General features: G+C 37.3%; 1 protein-coding gene across 1 annotated transcript in view; it reads left to right on the forward strand.

The window, feature by feature from the left end:
* Positions 1-6,592, forward strand: part of SH3GL2 (SH3 domain containing GRB2 like 2, endophilin A1) — an 86,379-nt gene extending 79,787 nt beyond the window's left edge. Inside the window, exons 8-9 of the mRNA XM_042877448.1 lie at positions 2,688-2,821; positions 5,111-6,592. Coding sequence (XP_042733382.1) covers positions 2,688-2,821; positions 5,111-5,310 — 334 coding nt within the window. The 3' untranslated portion in view covers positions 5,311-6,592. The remainder of the gene's footprint in view (positions 1-2,687; positions 2,822-5,110) is intronic.
* The last annotated feature ends 11,041 nt before the right edge of the window (positions 6,593-17,633 follow it).

Raw genomic sequence — 17,633 nt, forward strand, 5'->3', positions numbered from 1 at the left:
AAGAGTATATTTTACATTCTACCTGAAAGGGATCTCCCAGTACCATGTAATTGCCACCTTGTTAAATAATCGTCAGCTTTTTTTTCCCAATCAAATCACACTTTATATGAGACTTAACTGAGTTTACCTCTTCCATCCACCTAACTACGATTCGATTGCTAAATCAATGCAGTGTTTTTTAAAACTTCCTTTTTTTTTTCTTTTTTTTTTTCTTTTTTTTTTTCTTTTTTTCTATCAACACAAAGTAGATTGTATGGCTTTGAGATGAGGAACGTAACATTTATTAAAAGTTCACCGATCTCTTACACATCCTTCAAGGAAACATAACATTGATTCCACATGTTTCTGAAAGGCTACTCCTAAAAGCTAGCCATGATTCCCTGTCTTCATATACTACACGAAGGCAACACTTTGGTTGCAGATAATTCTTTGCTGTTTTTTGTCACTTCTGTACATCTAGTTTCTGGTGGTACTGGATCTGCCGGTATTTGTTTTTTCAGAATATATAGTCTGTAAGCCTCATCCAGTTCTAACTCTTGAAGTTTTTTTGAGATCACGAGTTTCTGTTCCTGGCTGCAGTTTACAGGCCTGCTTGAGGAGCTAACAGAATGATTTTCTACGCTTTCAAATGAAGAATGTAATTCACTTACTGCACAGAAAACGTTAAAAAGTTCTTGGGTGTAGGTTGTTTTGTAGTCCATAAGTTATACAACAAACTGATGATTCCTGTCTTCACAACAGATTTCTCATCCTGTGTCAGATAAGATGATTTCAGATAATTAATTTCAGATTATTAGATAATTATTTGTTCTTTTGGAACTTCTGCTGAATGGTCTTGCTTTGACTTAACTTCAAGGGCCTTGCATCAGATTGCTATTATTGATTACCCAGAATAAAATAATAATAATAAAAAAACCCACCCTGCATAAGCATACTGTGCAATCCTAAATTGTAAATTGTCCACTTCACACCACTGGGCACAAGTTAATGCATTGTGATCTGTTTGTGCCAGGGATTAAGCAGAGATGTCAAGCTGTTATTATTCAAATACCTGTCTTTTCCTGTGGTGGTAAGCAAGCAACCAAGAAGAAATAGTTCATCATTTTTTTGATTGATTTTTTAGTTATGGACCACAAAATAAATAATGCTTTACTTTTAAGCTGAGCAAATCTGACTCTGTTCAATCTTACAGAATCTACAGTGCATATTGCTGATTTTGCAGATGATATTAAAAGATGTGAATGCACTTTGTTCATGCTCTTGTCTTCTTGCTGTTAAGAGCAACTTCTTTAAAATCATGCTCAAATAATTTTAAAAGAATATGATATAAACAACAACAACAACAAAAAAACAACAAACACAAGAAATTTAAAAACACAGTGAATTCAGGAAGGTCATGGAAAGGCTATTCCTTTTAAACTCTCTTTTTCAGCAAGCAGAAGGAAGCTTCAGTTATCAAGACAGAGAATCATGACAGAGCAGCTAGGAAACAGGAACAGTTTCCCTGGAGATATTTCTTTTCTTAAGAAAAAAAGCTTATGCTAAGCTTTTAGGTAACTTTTATTTAGTCAATAAAAGTATCACCTTCAAGTTCATGAAATATGAAAAATGGTAGTTTCTTAACAGAAGTATTACAAGTAATTACTGGTTAAATCTATTTTTTTTCAATGCTTTATGGTTTCAAAAAACAAAACAACTTTTATAAATGAATGAAATGCAGCAAAGCCTTTTTTTATTAAAGTTCATTTGTTAACTTCATTGCTTTCTACTTATATATGTGAATTTATTTTGTTTCTGAAGAAGAAAGCAGTCTCTAGGATTGACTAATATTGGTAGTATTTTGAATAGTGAGGAGACTCTCGTTTTCAGGATGAGAACTGGTTAAGATATAAGCAGCTTTTTCAGTAAATAAATAAAAATATTTTATTAACCATGAATCTAGGGCCAGCCTAGAAAAGATGAGAGAAACCAACCTTTAGTTTGAATGGAGAGGTCTTGACTCAGCTATTCTTCCCTACATGATATTAGAAACAGATTGGGAAGTTGTTCTACATAAATTGCTAGAATTCTGTCTAGCCAGGAATCTGAAAAGGCGCTCTTTGCTAGAAATTATGAATTTCTCAATTTGAAGAGTAAAATGAAATGAATGATGCGTGACATTTTTATTCTGCGAGTCAGGAAAACTTGAGTTGTGTGTCTCTATGAAGCAAGAATTCCCAATTACAGGTGAAAAGGTCTGCAGCAGAAGTCAATACGTTCTCACATAGTCTCCTCATAAAATGACAAGGATTGGCATTAAACTGCTGAACAGTCAAGGAATGACAGCAGTGGCAGCAAAATAACTAACTTCAGTCAATCTAAAAATAAGTATAGAGCTATTCTCTAAGCACTGCTAGATCACATCACAAGGTTTTCTTCATTAGGAGCTCTTGTTATTGTTAAAAGGATCTTGGCCCAAAATGCTAATTCTTAAGGGAAAAGAAAAATGATTAAATTAGTGGCATACTCATGTCACGTGATAATTTAAACTAATGGGTTAAACAACAATTACCCCAATTGCCAAAACTTGTTTAGACTGGCTGATTGACAAATATTAACTTTTAGCCTCAGAAATATTGTTTGATGCATCTCATCTGTTTGTTCAAGGAAGTAAGCCTTGACATTTGACTAATTTCATGTTTTCACAGAATAAAAGAGGCATCATCTCAGCCCAAAAGAGAATACCAACCCAAACCTCGCATGAGCCTGGATTTCACAACTGGTGGTGACAATACCCAGCACAATGGAGGAATATCCCATGCCACCACTCCAAAACCAGCAGGTAACAGCAGTAGCAATGAGAACAAAGAAAAAAAAGGCCAAATCTAGCTGAATTTTCCTACAGTGTGGATGTTCCTCCTAGAAGCTGGTTCTTCCTTAGTAAGGAAAATGAGAATGAATATAATACAGGTGAACTATTTGAATTGTTTGAATTAACTACATTATTCTACTGAAAGACCTAGGCTGGCTGCAAAGCACAGTACAGAATTTTTTGTAAAACACTCGTTTCCTCAGGCAGAAAAACATAGATGGATCATCCATCTTTGGATTAAAAATGTCCTTAGTACTAGAAGTAAAAAGAATTACTGCCATACTAAACTCCTCTTGAAATATAGATCATAGAACAGGCATTTAGAAAACTCAGAAATCAACTGTAGTTTTCCAAAAAATATAGAACTCTGAAACACTGAAAATCTCCATAATCTTACCCTACTTTTTAAAAACAGGCATTATGGTACATGTAACTTGAAATTAAAAATCACTAAACCGGAAACAAAGGCAAATGAGGTATGTTATTTGTCCATTGGTGAGCAGCATATACAAGGTGAAAACATTTATATCACTGTACTTCATTAGTATCTTCAAGATGTATTTCATTTCCTATCAGCACTTACTCTGAAAGCCTTATCACATGTTCCTCACAATAACAGTCTTTTGATACATTTTATCATGATGGTCATCCTCTTCCCAGACCCTGACCTCAAATATTCCAACTGACCTCACTGACAATTGCTAACACACCTTATGTTGCAAGATTAAATGTTTTTCACTAGATCATTAGTCAGGATTTTCTTCCTTCTCATAGTATCCAGTGTGAGTGTTTAAACTTCCAGATATATGCAGCAACCTTATCTTCGTTTGGCAACTGGAAGTGGTCTTGTAAACTAGTGATTTTGTGATTATGTAGACAAGGGATGGGAGTTAAACTGGGGATTCCTTGTGCATGAGCTGTAGCTTCAGCCTTGTATAGTGAAAATCTACAAGTTATACCACCACAATTTTCTTCTTCACTTGTGTTTTTGTGGTGTCATGAACACTTCTTTGTGATAAGGTTGTACAAGCTGATATTCCTGTATCTCTCAGACTTGTGCTTTTCCTTTCAGAGAGCAGTATTTAACATTTTCTTCAGTAGGAGTTCTTTATTTTGAGGGGCTCATTATTTTTAGAGAAACATCTTCTAAAATTCCTTGATGTAGATTTGTGTTAGTTTATTCAAAGGTTTCCTCTTTGCATTAAATCTTGCTCTACTGACATCTATAGAAATGGAATATTCTTATCCTAAAATAGCTCAAGCATGGATCTTCTAGCTACAAGGAGCAGTTGAAATGAATATTTAAAAAGTCTGAATCTGAAATCAATTCATCCTGAAACTGGTTCATGTGAAACACATATTCATAGAATTGGCATGATTTAGAGGCACATGTCATTAGATTCTGACCAGTGGAAGTGCACAGACTTTCACTACGGAAAATCAGATAGACATATAAGCTTAATACATTTTAGTGCTGATAAATCCTAAATATTTTGACTGTGAACAATTGTGCTTTTGGTAAGCTTAAAGCTATAGAATCTTTGGGGATTGAGAGAGGATGGGAGAACAAGGAGAAAATAAAATTTCTAGATTTCATATAACCAATTAAAGTCTTATATAATAATTATAATAATATTCATTGGCCATGCTAAATGGTTTATGGTTAGATGTTTGTGAAATATCGTATTAGAAAGCATTCCATTTTGAACCTGTTCCAAACCAGTTCTGATGGCTCTGTAATCATCAGTCATTTCATGGGAATGAAAAGCTTTTCTTTGGAAACCTCATACAAAAATTGATGAGGTCAGGAGCGTATAGAGTCGTATACGCAATAGCTGTACTAATGAAGATTCGAAATAAAGACACAGTTTTGTTTTGCTATTATTTTTAGATACCCTTTCACTGTTTCCCTGAGACATAGACAAAGCATTTCTGTGCCAGTAAAGCTGGAAATACATTTGGGCTTTTGCTTCATTTTTTGTGTTTTGCCAACAGATAAAAATTAGATCCCGAACTGATAGTACTTGTTCTTTTAAGTGTGGGCTTGAATGTAGTTTAGTTCTTTCAGTATTCCCAACTGCCAAAAGCTGGTAACTATCTTCTAATACAGTTTAGCAGTCCAGATTTAGATGCTGTCAAGGGGCTGTCTCATCACCATGTGAAATACAATAGAAACAGCAAAATCTATACAAAATACAAGGTTAAAAAGGTAACTGCTGGGATTTTAAAACATTATTTCTTTCTGTTTCTTCTCCATAGGTGCTCACATGGATCAGCCATGCTGCCGAGCTCTGTATGACTTCGAACCAGAAAATGAAGGGGAGCTGGGATTTAAGGAGGGTGATATCATTACCCTCACTAACCAGATTGATGAAAACTGGTATGAAGGAATGCTTCATGGCCAGTCAGGTTTCTTCCCCATCAATTATGTTGATATTCTAGTTCCTTTACCCAATTAAGATAGCTGATCAACCACCTCTGTTCCAGATAGTAATGTCAGTACCACTGCTTTCAAAATGCTGCTTACACCTTACAAGTGCAAATTGCAGTGGTTAGAATCGTCAAATCCCACTGAGCATCTTTGGTTTATGTGTTGTTATACTATGTAGTGGTGATGTGTGGTATCTTCTGAGCCAACATAGTAGGGGTTAGACCACTTGACCACACTGGCCTGGTGGTAGCCAGAGTACTGCTGAGATGATGCTGGGAAGATGATAGCAAGCCAAACAGGTAACTCATGGTGAAGTAGCAGGAAGTGAAGATTGTATTGGGAAGATAATGCCTATCACCACTGTATTACTTTTCAGTCTTAGTTCTCTATAAAAAGAGGGAAAAGTTCTTGCCATTCCATCTTTCCCTTCCTAGTGATACAGTTCACATGAGTTTAACCATGACTAACAAGAATTGTATCTTCTGACCAAAATGGCTTGCTATTCTCACAGAGACAGTATAAATGTAGACTCTCTGGTTTCTCAGAAAGTGAACCACTGTACTTGTGCCCTTCTGGTCCCTGCTCATTTTTGTATTTTTGATTGTTATTAAAAGACCTATTTCCATCTATAGGTAAACTTTGAACCATAATAAGGGGATTCCTATAGTAAAAAGCTTGAACCATGAATTCATGAAACTACATGAATTTGCCCTTCAGAAACCTTGAGCATGCTCAATAAAATGCCAGTAGAAGGGCAGGATGGGGGATAAAACTGTTATTAGTTTTAACTGTTAACTGTTTCTTGTCAAGTTTTGGCACAAAATCATGCTGCTTAAGCACCAGATAGTCTTTGTAAACTCATTCACTGTGGAGGAAAACCAACCAAATACAATCTTCCCTACTTTTATTTCTGTCTGCCATGTGTTCTTCGAACATCATTTGTGCGTATTCTGCCCTCAATGAGGACTAAATGAAACTTATTTCTTTCTGTGTTGAGCAATTAAAGACATGTGGCTGTATATGCAAAAACATTTCCCCATATGTTTAGTTCACTTTTTTCCTCCTTACTGCACTTGGTGTGTACAGTGCTGTGCCTAGCTTCTCAGCGTTCTTTCAGATGCAAAAGTTCTATTAGTTTAGTAACACAAAGTTCTATTTATCTAAACTATAGAGACTCTTTCAAAGGTTTAATGTGCTGCTTTGAACGTGCCACTTCAGTACTGGATGATGTGAAATGATGACAATTCCCTATTGCTTAATATATAAACTGTATAATGGAATATTGATATTTCAAATAAATACTGAGAGAATAACTAGAATAATTTTGTGAATTATTATTTTATTGTTTAAAAACATTTTGTGCTTAACTTTGGCTAACAAGAATTTTGTTTCAGAAAATGTGTTTCACAAGCCTGACTTGAAAATGTGAAAAAAAGATATTTTTGTATTATTCTATATCTATCTTCTCTGAATTTAAACCCGTATATGTAAAATGATCTTCATAAATAGGGTAGGCTGAACATCAAGCACATAAAGTTAATGTCGTTATGACCAGCATGCAATCTTGTGGAGACAGGTTACTTCCTATTAAAGTGTGCTGCATTTCAAAAAATACCAAGTAATGCTTAGGCTTATTTAGTTTGTAATTGTATTTTGAAGGTTTTGTATCAGAGTTAAATAGGGTTTATATTCTTTGTTGTACAGATATGATCATAGGTTAGCCTTGGCAAAGAACTGGACATCCATCCAGTGGTTTGTTCTTGGTCCCTTCTCAGTGGGCTGGGAGAGAAGAAGGGAAGAGAAAGCTTGTGAGCCAAGATAAATACGGGGAGATCATTTGCTTGTTACTGTCACTGACAAACTGACTTTATGAGGTTTACGTGTCAAGGTTTTGGTAGCAGGGGGGTTACAGGGGTGGCTTCTGTGAAAAGAACCTAGAAACTGCCCTGTTTTAGATACAAGCCAGTTCCAGCTGTCTAGAAAACTCACTGCTGGACAGTGAGAGACACTCTTGTGCCTTTGGGAGAGCACTCTCAAGACATGGAGAAAGTGCTATACAGCAGCAGCAACTTTGTAAAGGATGGGAAATATTTATGAAGCCGTGTTGAAGCACTGCTTGGATTGCTGCAGCCTGTGGGAAGCCCACGTGGGATTAGTTTGGGAAGGACAGCATTCCATAGTGGAGACCCACATGGAGCAGGGACCATGGAGGAGCAGCAGAGATGTAGTGTTCTGATCTGGCTGAAGCTCCCATTGCCAGTTCCACCTGAACTTCAGAGGAGGTGAAGGTAGAATAGGGTGAATGGGGGAAATTTTTTTTTGTTTTCAATTCTCTAGACTACTAGTAACAGGAAATAAATTACATTAGTCTCCCCACATTTATTCTGTTTTGCCCATGACAGTAATTGGTGAGTGATCTCCCTGTCCTTATCTTGATGCTTGAGACCTTTTCCATTGTATTTTCTCCCCTTCTTCCTTTGAAGGTTGGGAATGAGAGCAGCGTGGTGGAGTTTAGCTGCCCAGCAGGGTGAACGACCACACCAGTTAAACTTAGAGAAAATTTAGATTTGGGTAGTAAGAAACAAACAAACAAACACATAAAGACTAACATATTCAGGTAACACTTTATAAATCTGACTCCATTCAATAGAAATGAACTTGGTCTTTATTTTCTGTAATGTACCAGTAGGCTGACTACATGAAAAATTAGACTTCTACTCTGTAATCTCTATTAATCTTAGTCTCTAGTAGTCCAAATGCAGACTTGGAATTTCTGAAAGGTACTGCTATCTTGTTTCACTGTTTTATGAAGCTCACTGGCACCTCTGAAATTCTCTAGTCCCACTGAGCACCTTTCCCAGGTCTGTGCCCATTCAGGTTTAAGTACCTCCACAGGTGGTGACTTCATGGCCTCTCTGAGCAATCTTAGCCAGCGTTTGACAATCTTCACAACTAGAAAGTTTTGTTGTGTTCAGGTGGATATTCATATGTTTTATTTGTGCTCCTCAGTTCTCACTCTTTCACTGTGAACCTCCGAACAGAATCTGTCTTCATCTTCTTCATTCAGTCCCCTGGGGTATTTGTACACACTGGTAAGATCTCCCTGAGCTTTGTCTTCTACAGGCTGAACAGCCTCAGTTCTCTCATCCTCCTCTCATGGGGCGTGATGCTCCAGGCTGGCTGCCATCACAGCTGCCCCTTCTGTTCCAATATATCTATGCCTTTCTTCTGCTGGGGAGCCCAGTACTGGACATCGGACTCCAAATTTAACTTACCAATGCTGATTAGAGGAGAGGGTTTGCTCCCCAGCCCCACTGGCAGCACTGCCTTAAGCAGCCCTGGAGCTTGTTGGCTTATTCACTGCAAGTTTTGACGATTTCATTCCACTGGGACTCATGTGTCCTTCTCAGCAGAGCTATGCAGACTGCTGTGTCTGTTAGCTGCCTTGCTCTGCTCAGGATGCTGTACTTATACCCCACATAACATCTATGTCCAATTTTGTATAATGCATAAGCTCTTTTGTCCTACATGGAGACCCATATTGTCGTTAACTTTCACTATGGTAACATTCTTTTCAGACGTGACAGCATTATATCACGTTTCCCTTTGTTGAAGCCTGTTAATTTTCTGTTGGTCAGTTTCTCCAGTCTGTTTGGGCCCTTCTGGCTGGAAACAAAGTCCTTTGGTATATCAGCCACTTCTCACCACCTTGTATCATTAGCAAAGTCATAGGGGATGCACTCTGCCTAATTGCCAGACCATGAGGGAAGATGTTGAACGTGTTTGGACCTAATTTCGACTGTTAGGGTATATTACTTCTGGCTGGCCTACTGCCGGTCTTTGTGCCATCGATTCATAATGTGGGAGGTCCAGTCATTCAGCCAGTTAGAAAATAATAAATTGTGTATATGTATCTGTAGCACCTGCCTATATATATACAGCTGAATGTTCTTTTTAATTGGGGGATTCTGGAATATTACATTCGACATTTGACATTCATTTTCATGACATTTTGGGAAAAAAAATTCACAGAATCAAAGAAAAAATCAGATTTGGAGAGCTATCTAGGGGGCTAGTCCAACCTCCTGCTCAGAAGACGTATGTCCAGTTAAGTCCTGAGCATCTCTATGTTGCAGCTGTGGATTCTTCAAACTTTTTTTCCTGTTACAGAGAGGTAGAACATTCTTAATATCTGCTGAAATTAATGAAATCACAGACTTGTAAAATGTAACTGCTGTATACTGTGCATCAAAACACCCGTAGTTCCTCAGGCCTTTATCGTCTGCTTCTAAGGATTAATGAGATCAAGACTAGTTATGGCTCTATGCAGTGTTTAGAGCTACAGTGCTTGACAGCATGAAGTACTTGAAGGACAGTGAGGCATTTAATGGTGGAAATGAGAATATAGAACTTGCATAATCACACTGAGTTAATTGCTTTAGGAAAATTCCACAAATGCCTTGGTTAGGTTTCAAGGATTAAATGTCCGTTTTAAGTGCTTATATGCTAAGTTTGGTTTCTCAAAGTGCCCATTGAGTTTCCACTTAACCTGGTGGTGATAACGGGTTTTGTTTGCCAAGTTCCTCAAGTGCCTGAATTTCTTACCCAGGAGCACTGAAACCTTGACAAACCCTACTCTTTGCAACTGACAAGTAACATTGCAGTATCAAAATATTGCAAGCAGAACTCAGTCCAGCTTACAGCCTCTTTTTTTTTTTTTTTTTTTTTTTTTTTAATTTACATTGAGGTCTCTTGGGTGATTTGATCTTCAAACACGTTTTACTAATTTACAGCACTAACTAGCTGGATCCCAGGCAGACATTTTGTATCTTCTTCTTCCGGAGCCCTTTTACAGATCAAGAGAAGAGTATGAAACCCAGAAGCTCTGGTAGTAATGCATAAGTTTTTAGCTCATGTATGGGCTTTCATGATGAAGGCAGCTCTAGGAAAGGCGCCAAGGATGTTCAGTCTGTTCGCAGGAAGCCTCAGAGCTGGAGCTATCCTCTCTTCTTACTATGTTTTCATCTGACATAGGGGAAAAACACATTTGCTAAATTGCTGGACTGAGACAGCAGTGTACTCTGTAAGTGAAAGAGGAAGGGATTTTATTTAATTTCTCCTCTGGCTTGTATTCCTGAAATTTCTCTGATTTTTATCTCTAAGTGAAATGTGATCAGAACTGGTTTTGGTCCTTAAATAAATACTGACATGAAGAGCAAATCAGAGGCACAAACATAAAACCTTGCAAGCATATCTATTCAGTGTGAGAGAAGAAGCTAGCCTCTGACAAGTAGCCTTGTGCAGTAAGCAGAAGTAGCTTGTTAACACCTCAGTTACCTTAATATAAACTTGATCCATGAGGAAAGGATATGATATGGTGATGGACAACAGCATATATCAGTGATGATGCCCTAAGGAAACTGCAGATGCATCAGTTTCACCCAACAATACAGGACTTTCTCATCCAGCATTATACTCAGTTTCTGTATGATGAGTTGGAGCAGAGAAAAGGACAGTTCTGAGGCAACTTATGAGTCCCTGCATGATAACAGGTGCACTAAGCCTTGCTCTTCAAAAAGCAAGATGAATTACAAAGTAAATAGAAGGCAGCTGGATTGTATATGCACCCATTTTAACATTTCTCAGAAAAAAAAGATAAAAACGTGGCACACTACATGAAAAATAGCTTAGACTCACTACATTTACTGCAGAACAGCAGTTGTATTCAGCTGTGCATGAAGCTGATATAGCTGTGTAAAATGAGGGACTTTTAGAGGCTCAGGACAGTACAGATCATTTCATAGCTTCTTCAGCATTTTTCCTCCCAGAAACTGCTCCCTGAGTTCGCCCTAGAGAGCACTGTGAAATTACTATCTTTTGGCCTAAAAGGGAATCCCCAGGTTACTGATGTCACACCATGCTTGTTTCCAAAGTACACAGAGATCTGTTTGGGATTCTGGGATTTGACTCAGAATGGACTTGATTTCCAGCATTGTCACAGAAATTGGGCAGTGTGTAGTTTTAGACCTCCAATATATATATTATATATATATATACATATATGTATATATACATATATACAGCTCCAATTATACAGTGGAGCTGATAATAATTCTGTATTTCACAGAACTGTTGAGAATGCATATTAATGTGCATAAAGCTCTGAGACTTAATTCTTGAGGTAAAATTGTGTGGTTTGCTCTGTATGGCTACTGTACTAATCTAATAAAAAAAATAAATATTCTGCACTTACCCAAATTAGAACTCTGATTTTTTTCCTTTGCCTGCTTAAGAATAGTTGCTAAACTTTAATACCCAACATTCGGCCCAGAGACAGAAAAATAACATAAGAAGAAGGTATCCTCTAGGATGGTGTTTGGCAGCTAGAGCTATCAATGTGATGCAATTTTATAGGCAGACATGTGGAGGCCACAACTTCAGCATTTCTCTAGATTGTGACCTTAACTGCAAATGTGTTTTTCCACAACCTCATCTCAGAGAACCTATTAAATAATAGCACAAACAGCATCAGCAGCTCTTTCTCTATTTTTCTGGGCCTACAAAGTAAAAAATATTCCCATCAGCTTATATGTTTTCCCCCTTTTTTTATGTCTAAAAGGAGTTCTAGGAATTCTGCAATGCTTTATGTAACAAGTACCCTTGCTTGTCTGCTGCTCCCTGCAACACTGGAGTCTGAAGATATACAAAGAAACAAGACTGCTGGTCTGCCTTGTAGCACTGTAACTTCTGGAAGTTGCCAGGAGGTGAAGCTGCAAGAAAGTCAGGTGTTAAAATCCCTGCTATTCCTATGTGAGTCAGCTCCTCCTGAAGATCGACAATCACCTGCTGCTTCCTCTAAGAAACTCTTTCCAGTCTGTGCAACAAACTTCTTACTGATCTCTGCAGTGAGGAAATCCCTCTTGATAGTGAGCAATTATCACTCTGTTTCCTAAACCTAACATAGGACAGCAGCTCTCTCTCCATTGCTCATGTAGGAAACAATAGCAAGGAGGGACTGCAGGAGCAGGAAACTCACTGTCCCTATTGAACTTATGGACTTCCATTGTCTGCAGATAATGTAATAGGGCATAATTTGTTTCTATTTTCATACCCTGCAAAGCATGTTTTTAAATAAGTGACATACAAATACAGATCGTTTTTTGACTATGAATGTGGTTTATTCTACCAGCATGCAGTTGGCAGCCACTGGAAAAGTCAGTCTATCTCTTCAAGCTCCGTGCATTGTATGTTGCCACCATCTTTTCAAGGCGTGGGAGGGACTTGTTTTTAACAAGTTCAGCATGTTTTGAATTACACACAGCTGGTAAACTTTTCATAAATTATGGCACATTGTTTTTTGTTGTTATTGTTTGTTTGTTTGCCAGGTTACAAATACTTGATTTTTGTTAGCCCGATCTTAATATTGGAGGCCAGTAGAGGGCACTCTGGTATTTAATTTTAATGTTTTTAACTATTAAATACATTTCCCCCTTCAGATTTGAAGTTATAGAAGATACTTTAACAAATGTAGAGATTTCTCATGAGGGCCACTGTGCAACAAAGGAAATTAGGCTAAGCCTGTGAAATTTGCCTAAGTTAATCCTATCTACTCACACATTATCTTTGTGCTGTATTTTTGCATAATATAGGCAAACTTTTGTTCACGCAGATCTTCAGAGTGGATTAATGAAACATATCAAAGGGTTGAAAAGTCCAGTAAAACAGTTGAATAGCACCCATATATCCACATCACCCATCTGTCTTGAATAAAATTATTTTTAGCTGTCTCCTAGACACAGATCCTTCCAGCACAAAGCTTTATAATTTCAGTCAGACAGACACATGCATGGATATAGCTTTTTTCTCCCCTCTTCCCATATAATAATAGAATTGCAGATGCTCACCTTCAGAAAACATTAAAAAATCAGAATCACTTCTGAAATTGTTCATTCAAGCACAAATTATTCATCATGAAATACATCTGTCAGCCTGTAGCTAAGGAGAGCTAAGCCTACTTTGGGCCAAACTGTCTCAGGGAAAGTATTACAGTGTGAATGCATTGACCATTCATACCACCTTTCATCTGAAGTTCTTCAAATAATTCACGCATATTAACTGCAGTCCTTTCTTGTAGCAAAATTCTTTTTAGTATGCCATTTTTACAGATGGACCCTTGAGAAATATGTGATTAAGACCAACCTTTTCCAGAGCATATCTTGAAGTAGTTGTTTTGGTCTCAAGCTGTACTTCGCTATAAGCTTAGCATGATTTCAAACGTGTTTTTGTTTTTTCTCTAAGAAGGAAGACAAGCAGGGGGAAGTGGGGAGTTTGAGGGAACCAATAAAATAACGATCTAATTAATTGCCAACTTGATCCTAAGGAGTACAGGAGTACAGATATATTCTCCTCAGACATTCCAATAACTATTCATATTGGTAAAGAGCTAAACTAAAAAGCACCTGTTGAAGTGCTGAAAAAACATATTCTCCATTGTGAAATCTTAAAACTGGACTCAAAAACAATTTTTAAAACTACCCCCCTCATAAATATCATTCTGCAAGAGGAAACAATGTGTGGGGTAAAAGGGAAATAATCTGAGGCATTATGGGATTGGCATAGTTAAGACAGAGGCTCCTTATGGTGTCAAAGGGATAGGAGCAAGGACAACAAAGCATTGTGTATGTGCTCCTGCATGGCATTTCACCATGAAGTGGTGAAGTTATCAGCAAAGCCAATAATGAAATACATTTTCTTTCCCAGCATAACAGAGACATCTTTTCCTGTGATAGCTATCATTTTGACTCCTTAGAACAGGCTAAAAAGAGAGGACAAGAGGCTGAATTAAAAAAAAAAAAAAAAAAAAAAAAAAAAAAAGAGAGAGAGAGAGAGAGAGAGAGGCTAGAACTTCATGAATATGTGCTGCCGCTTCCACCTGCATACCACTGTCCTAGGAAAGGCATACAAGCTGTGCGGCAGACATGACAGCATCAGTACAGTTCTTGCAAGTATCTTGAACTTGCAAAGTAGAAAACTTTTTGTTGATGAGCTCTGGAAATTCCCTTCCAGCAACCAATCTTTACTGTATTTATTACTGTGTCCTTTCAAAGCATCATTAGTTGATTTAGCACTTGCTTCAGCAGATACTTTTTTCCTTAAGACCTAGGAGAATTCCTTAAGGCTCTAACTCCTGTGTTGACAATGTACACAGCTTCTGAAGACTAGATTCCAGATTAATCTCATGTTCTGTGCTATGGCAAATCTACACAGCAGCCGTGGCAAAATATCATGTAAGGGAAGAAAGTAAATCCCTTTCATAGGATATTTTAATCATTCCTTTCCACCTTTTTTTTTTTCTTTTCTTTTCTTTTTCTTTTTGTCTTCAGCATCTCTTTTATTTGCCATGGGAGCATCATAACCTTTGCCTTGAACAGGAGTGGGTGACTGAGCATGATGAGCCATAGCTAACAGGACAGTGCAGGCAAGAACTGAGTGTGATGACCCTATGACAGGAGAACAACGTCTGAAACTGTTGAACAGGCTGGAGCACTCTGAGACAGCACTTGGCTGTGAAATGCTCTATTAAGAGATACTGGTGAAAGCTGGTATATATGTGGGCATCTGACGCATTTAGAAACAGAGGATCTGAGGTGCAACTGTTGAAGCATTAGTGCCAAGCCCCCAGACGGAGTCTGCCATGGAATAGGTGAAGAGAAATAGTTTTTCTGCTGCCTGAACTACCTGACATGAGAAATTGAGAGGAAGCATGCACACAACTACATATGTTAACACTGTGTGTGTGCACGTGCATGTACACAAGTATAATTCTTTTACGTGACACAGATTATCCCACATTTTTTTCCCTTAATAAAATTAACTCAGCCATGCCATACTACCTGGCTATCCTCTTGTCTGCATTACATTGTTTTGTTACCAAAACCCCAGAGGTTACATTCCTTCAAAAAATATTTTCTTCCTTTTGGGGAGCACTGTATTTTTGTTTTTCTACTAAAATGCTTTTAAAACATTTTCTTTAATAAAACTTAACACTGGAGGAAAATTTTATTTGTTGATTGATTGATTGGTTGATGGACGGATTGTAATTTCTCCCTTTTGAAACAATATGGAGACTGAAATTGTCTAATGTCCAGTTATGGGTTTTTGTTTTGTTTTTTTTTTTTAATGATAAATTTGCAAGTAAAAGGTCTGTAATCTTCTCTTATACAGTTATAACCTATGATTTACCCAGGTTTTGGTGAAACAACAAACTGAAAAACTGCAGGAATGTTTCTAGCTGTGAAAAATATATGTAAAACATTTGCTCTTAGACTCCTCTTTGGCGTTATGTGATGTGGTATCTAGAACTGCTTAGGTTTGATATTAAAAAATTAGTGGAGAACTTGCACCATGTCTTCACCTCATATTAGTTTTCCAGTCTGCAGGTGGAAGCAACAGTCTTTATTATGTATTTTTTTTTCATGTTTTATGGAGAATAACTTTGGTTTACATATAAGATCCACAGCTACTTGTTAGTGAGTTAGTCCTTAAGGAGACAGTTTTGATAAAGATAATTCCATTTTCAAATCTCTGTTATCAAGATTCTTCTTACTTTTCATTTTTCCTGTCATCACCTGTATGTCTCTCATGATTTGTAAATCCTGAGAATCTGGCCATGTTCCAGAGGCTGTAAACAGTTACTTCTCTTTTTACCTCAGCATTTTTGTATCTGGTCTTTGTTCTCATCTACCTAATATTCTTCAAAACTTCATGGAGGTGGTAGGTTTGTTTGTTTTTCCCATATGATACTTAGAGAACAGGGATCTAGCCAGGAAAATATTTTTTTAAATCCTGCAAATTTGTACACTGTGAGTATATGTGCAGATGCAAGTATTCATTGCATTGTCATATGTTTTTTGCATCTAGTTTCTTCCAAATAGTTTGATCTTACGCCTAGGCAACGAATTACCTAACTTTACTTCTACAGCATAAAATCATACCATTACCAAGGCTGGAAAAGACCTACGAGATCATCCAGTTCAACCATCCACCTATTACCAGTAGTTCTCACTAAATCATGTCCCTCGACACACGATGTCTAAATGTTCCTTGAATATCTCTACATTCAGTGACTCCATCATCTCCTATGGGGCAGCCCATTGCAGCATCTAACCACTCTTTTGGAAAAGCAGTACTTCCTAACATCCAGCCTGAATTTCCCCTGGAATAACTTGAGAACATTCCCCCCAGTCCTATCACTAGTAACACAAGAGAAGAGGCCTTTAGTATAGAAAGAGAGAGAAAAAAAAATCCCAATATAATTTTTTTTTGAGAGTTATGACTGACATGGAAAAAGATTAGAAGTAATCGTATTAAGTCTTAGCAACTACAGACATCATCTTACATATCACCCAGTAAATCTAAGCAGATTTTCTCTGTATTTTCTGCAATAATATTTGGACTTGCTTTTAAAGATCTATAGATCTCTAATGAAAATATAGACTGTAATGACATTATTCAGATGATGCTGCACTGCTGCACTTACAGAGAAAAAGGACTAAGTGTCTTTTACTAGTAGTGTATAGGAACAGCTAACCCTGTGCATTTAGGGGGCCCGGTTAGCGCTGCTGAAGACAAAAGCTATTGAGAGCTCTATATGTAGAGGAAGGCAGAAAGGGATGCTGGAGGATAGGAATCTGACTGAGTAATTTAACTAATTTGCAATTCCTATATGGATGCTATCAAGCAAGTTGCCATCCAAGGTCCTTGCTCAGGCTGACACAAAGTAAATATAGATAGCAGATAGCAAGAAACTTCTGAGGGAATGCTCACCCCTCAGAGCAATAAGAAAAAATGTTTCAGGATATTTTCTTATCTTCCCATCAAGTCTGACAACATTTTCTTCTGTGAGCATCTCAATTTCCACTTCTATTATTTCCACTTAAGAGAAAAAAAAACTAAATATTTCAACAAAACACATCCCCAGAGTGTTGATCTACCAGTTGAAATATTTTGTGAACTTTGTGACAGTGTTTAGCATAATTTCTGATGTGTTGAAAATTACCACAGCACAGATAATGAAATTGATGAGATACCATGGATGCTTTTACTAGGTAAAATTTTATCTTTAAAAAAGAATGACTACATTATCTGACCAACTTTTGATGAGTTATTGGTGCATAAATCTTCAAATCTTTACCAAAATTCTATGCAAGGGTAGACTTGAAACAGTGAAGACATACAGCTATTCTTTACTAACTGATCAAAATTCCAATCCTGCATATTTGTGTAGGCTACCAGAAAAAATATGAAGATTTGTGAGGTTTTCTTCCCCATCTAGCAATATCTATGCTCTGA

The sequence above is a fragment of the Lagopus leucura genome, unplaced genomic scaffold (assembly GCF_019238085.1).
Source record: "Lagopus leucura isolate 7727_CA_CO unplaced genomic scaffold, USGS_WTPT01 Super-Scaffold_100018, whole genome shotgun sequence".
NCBI lineage: Eukaryota > Metazoa > Chordata > Aves > Galliformes > Phasianidae > Lagopus > Lagopus leucura.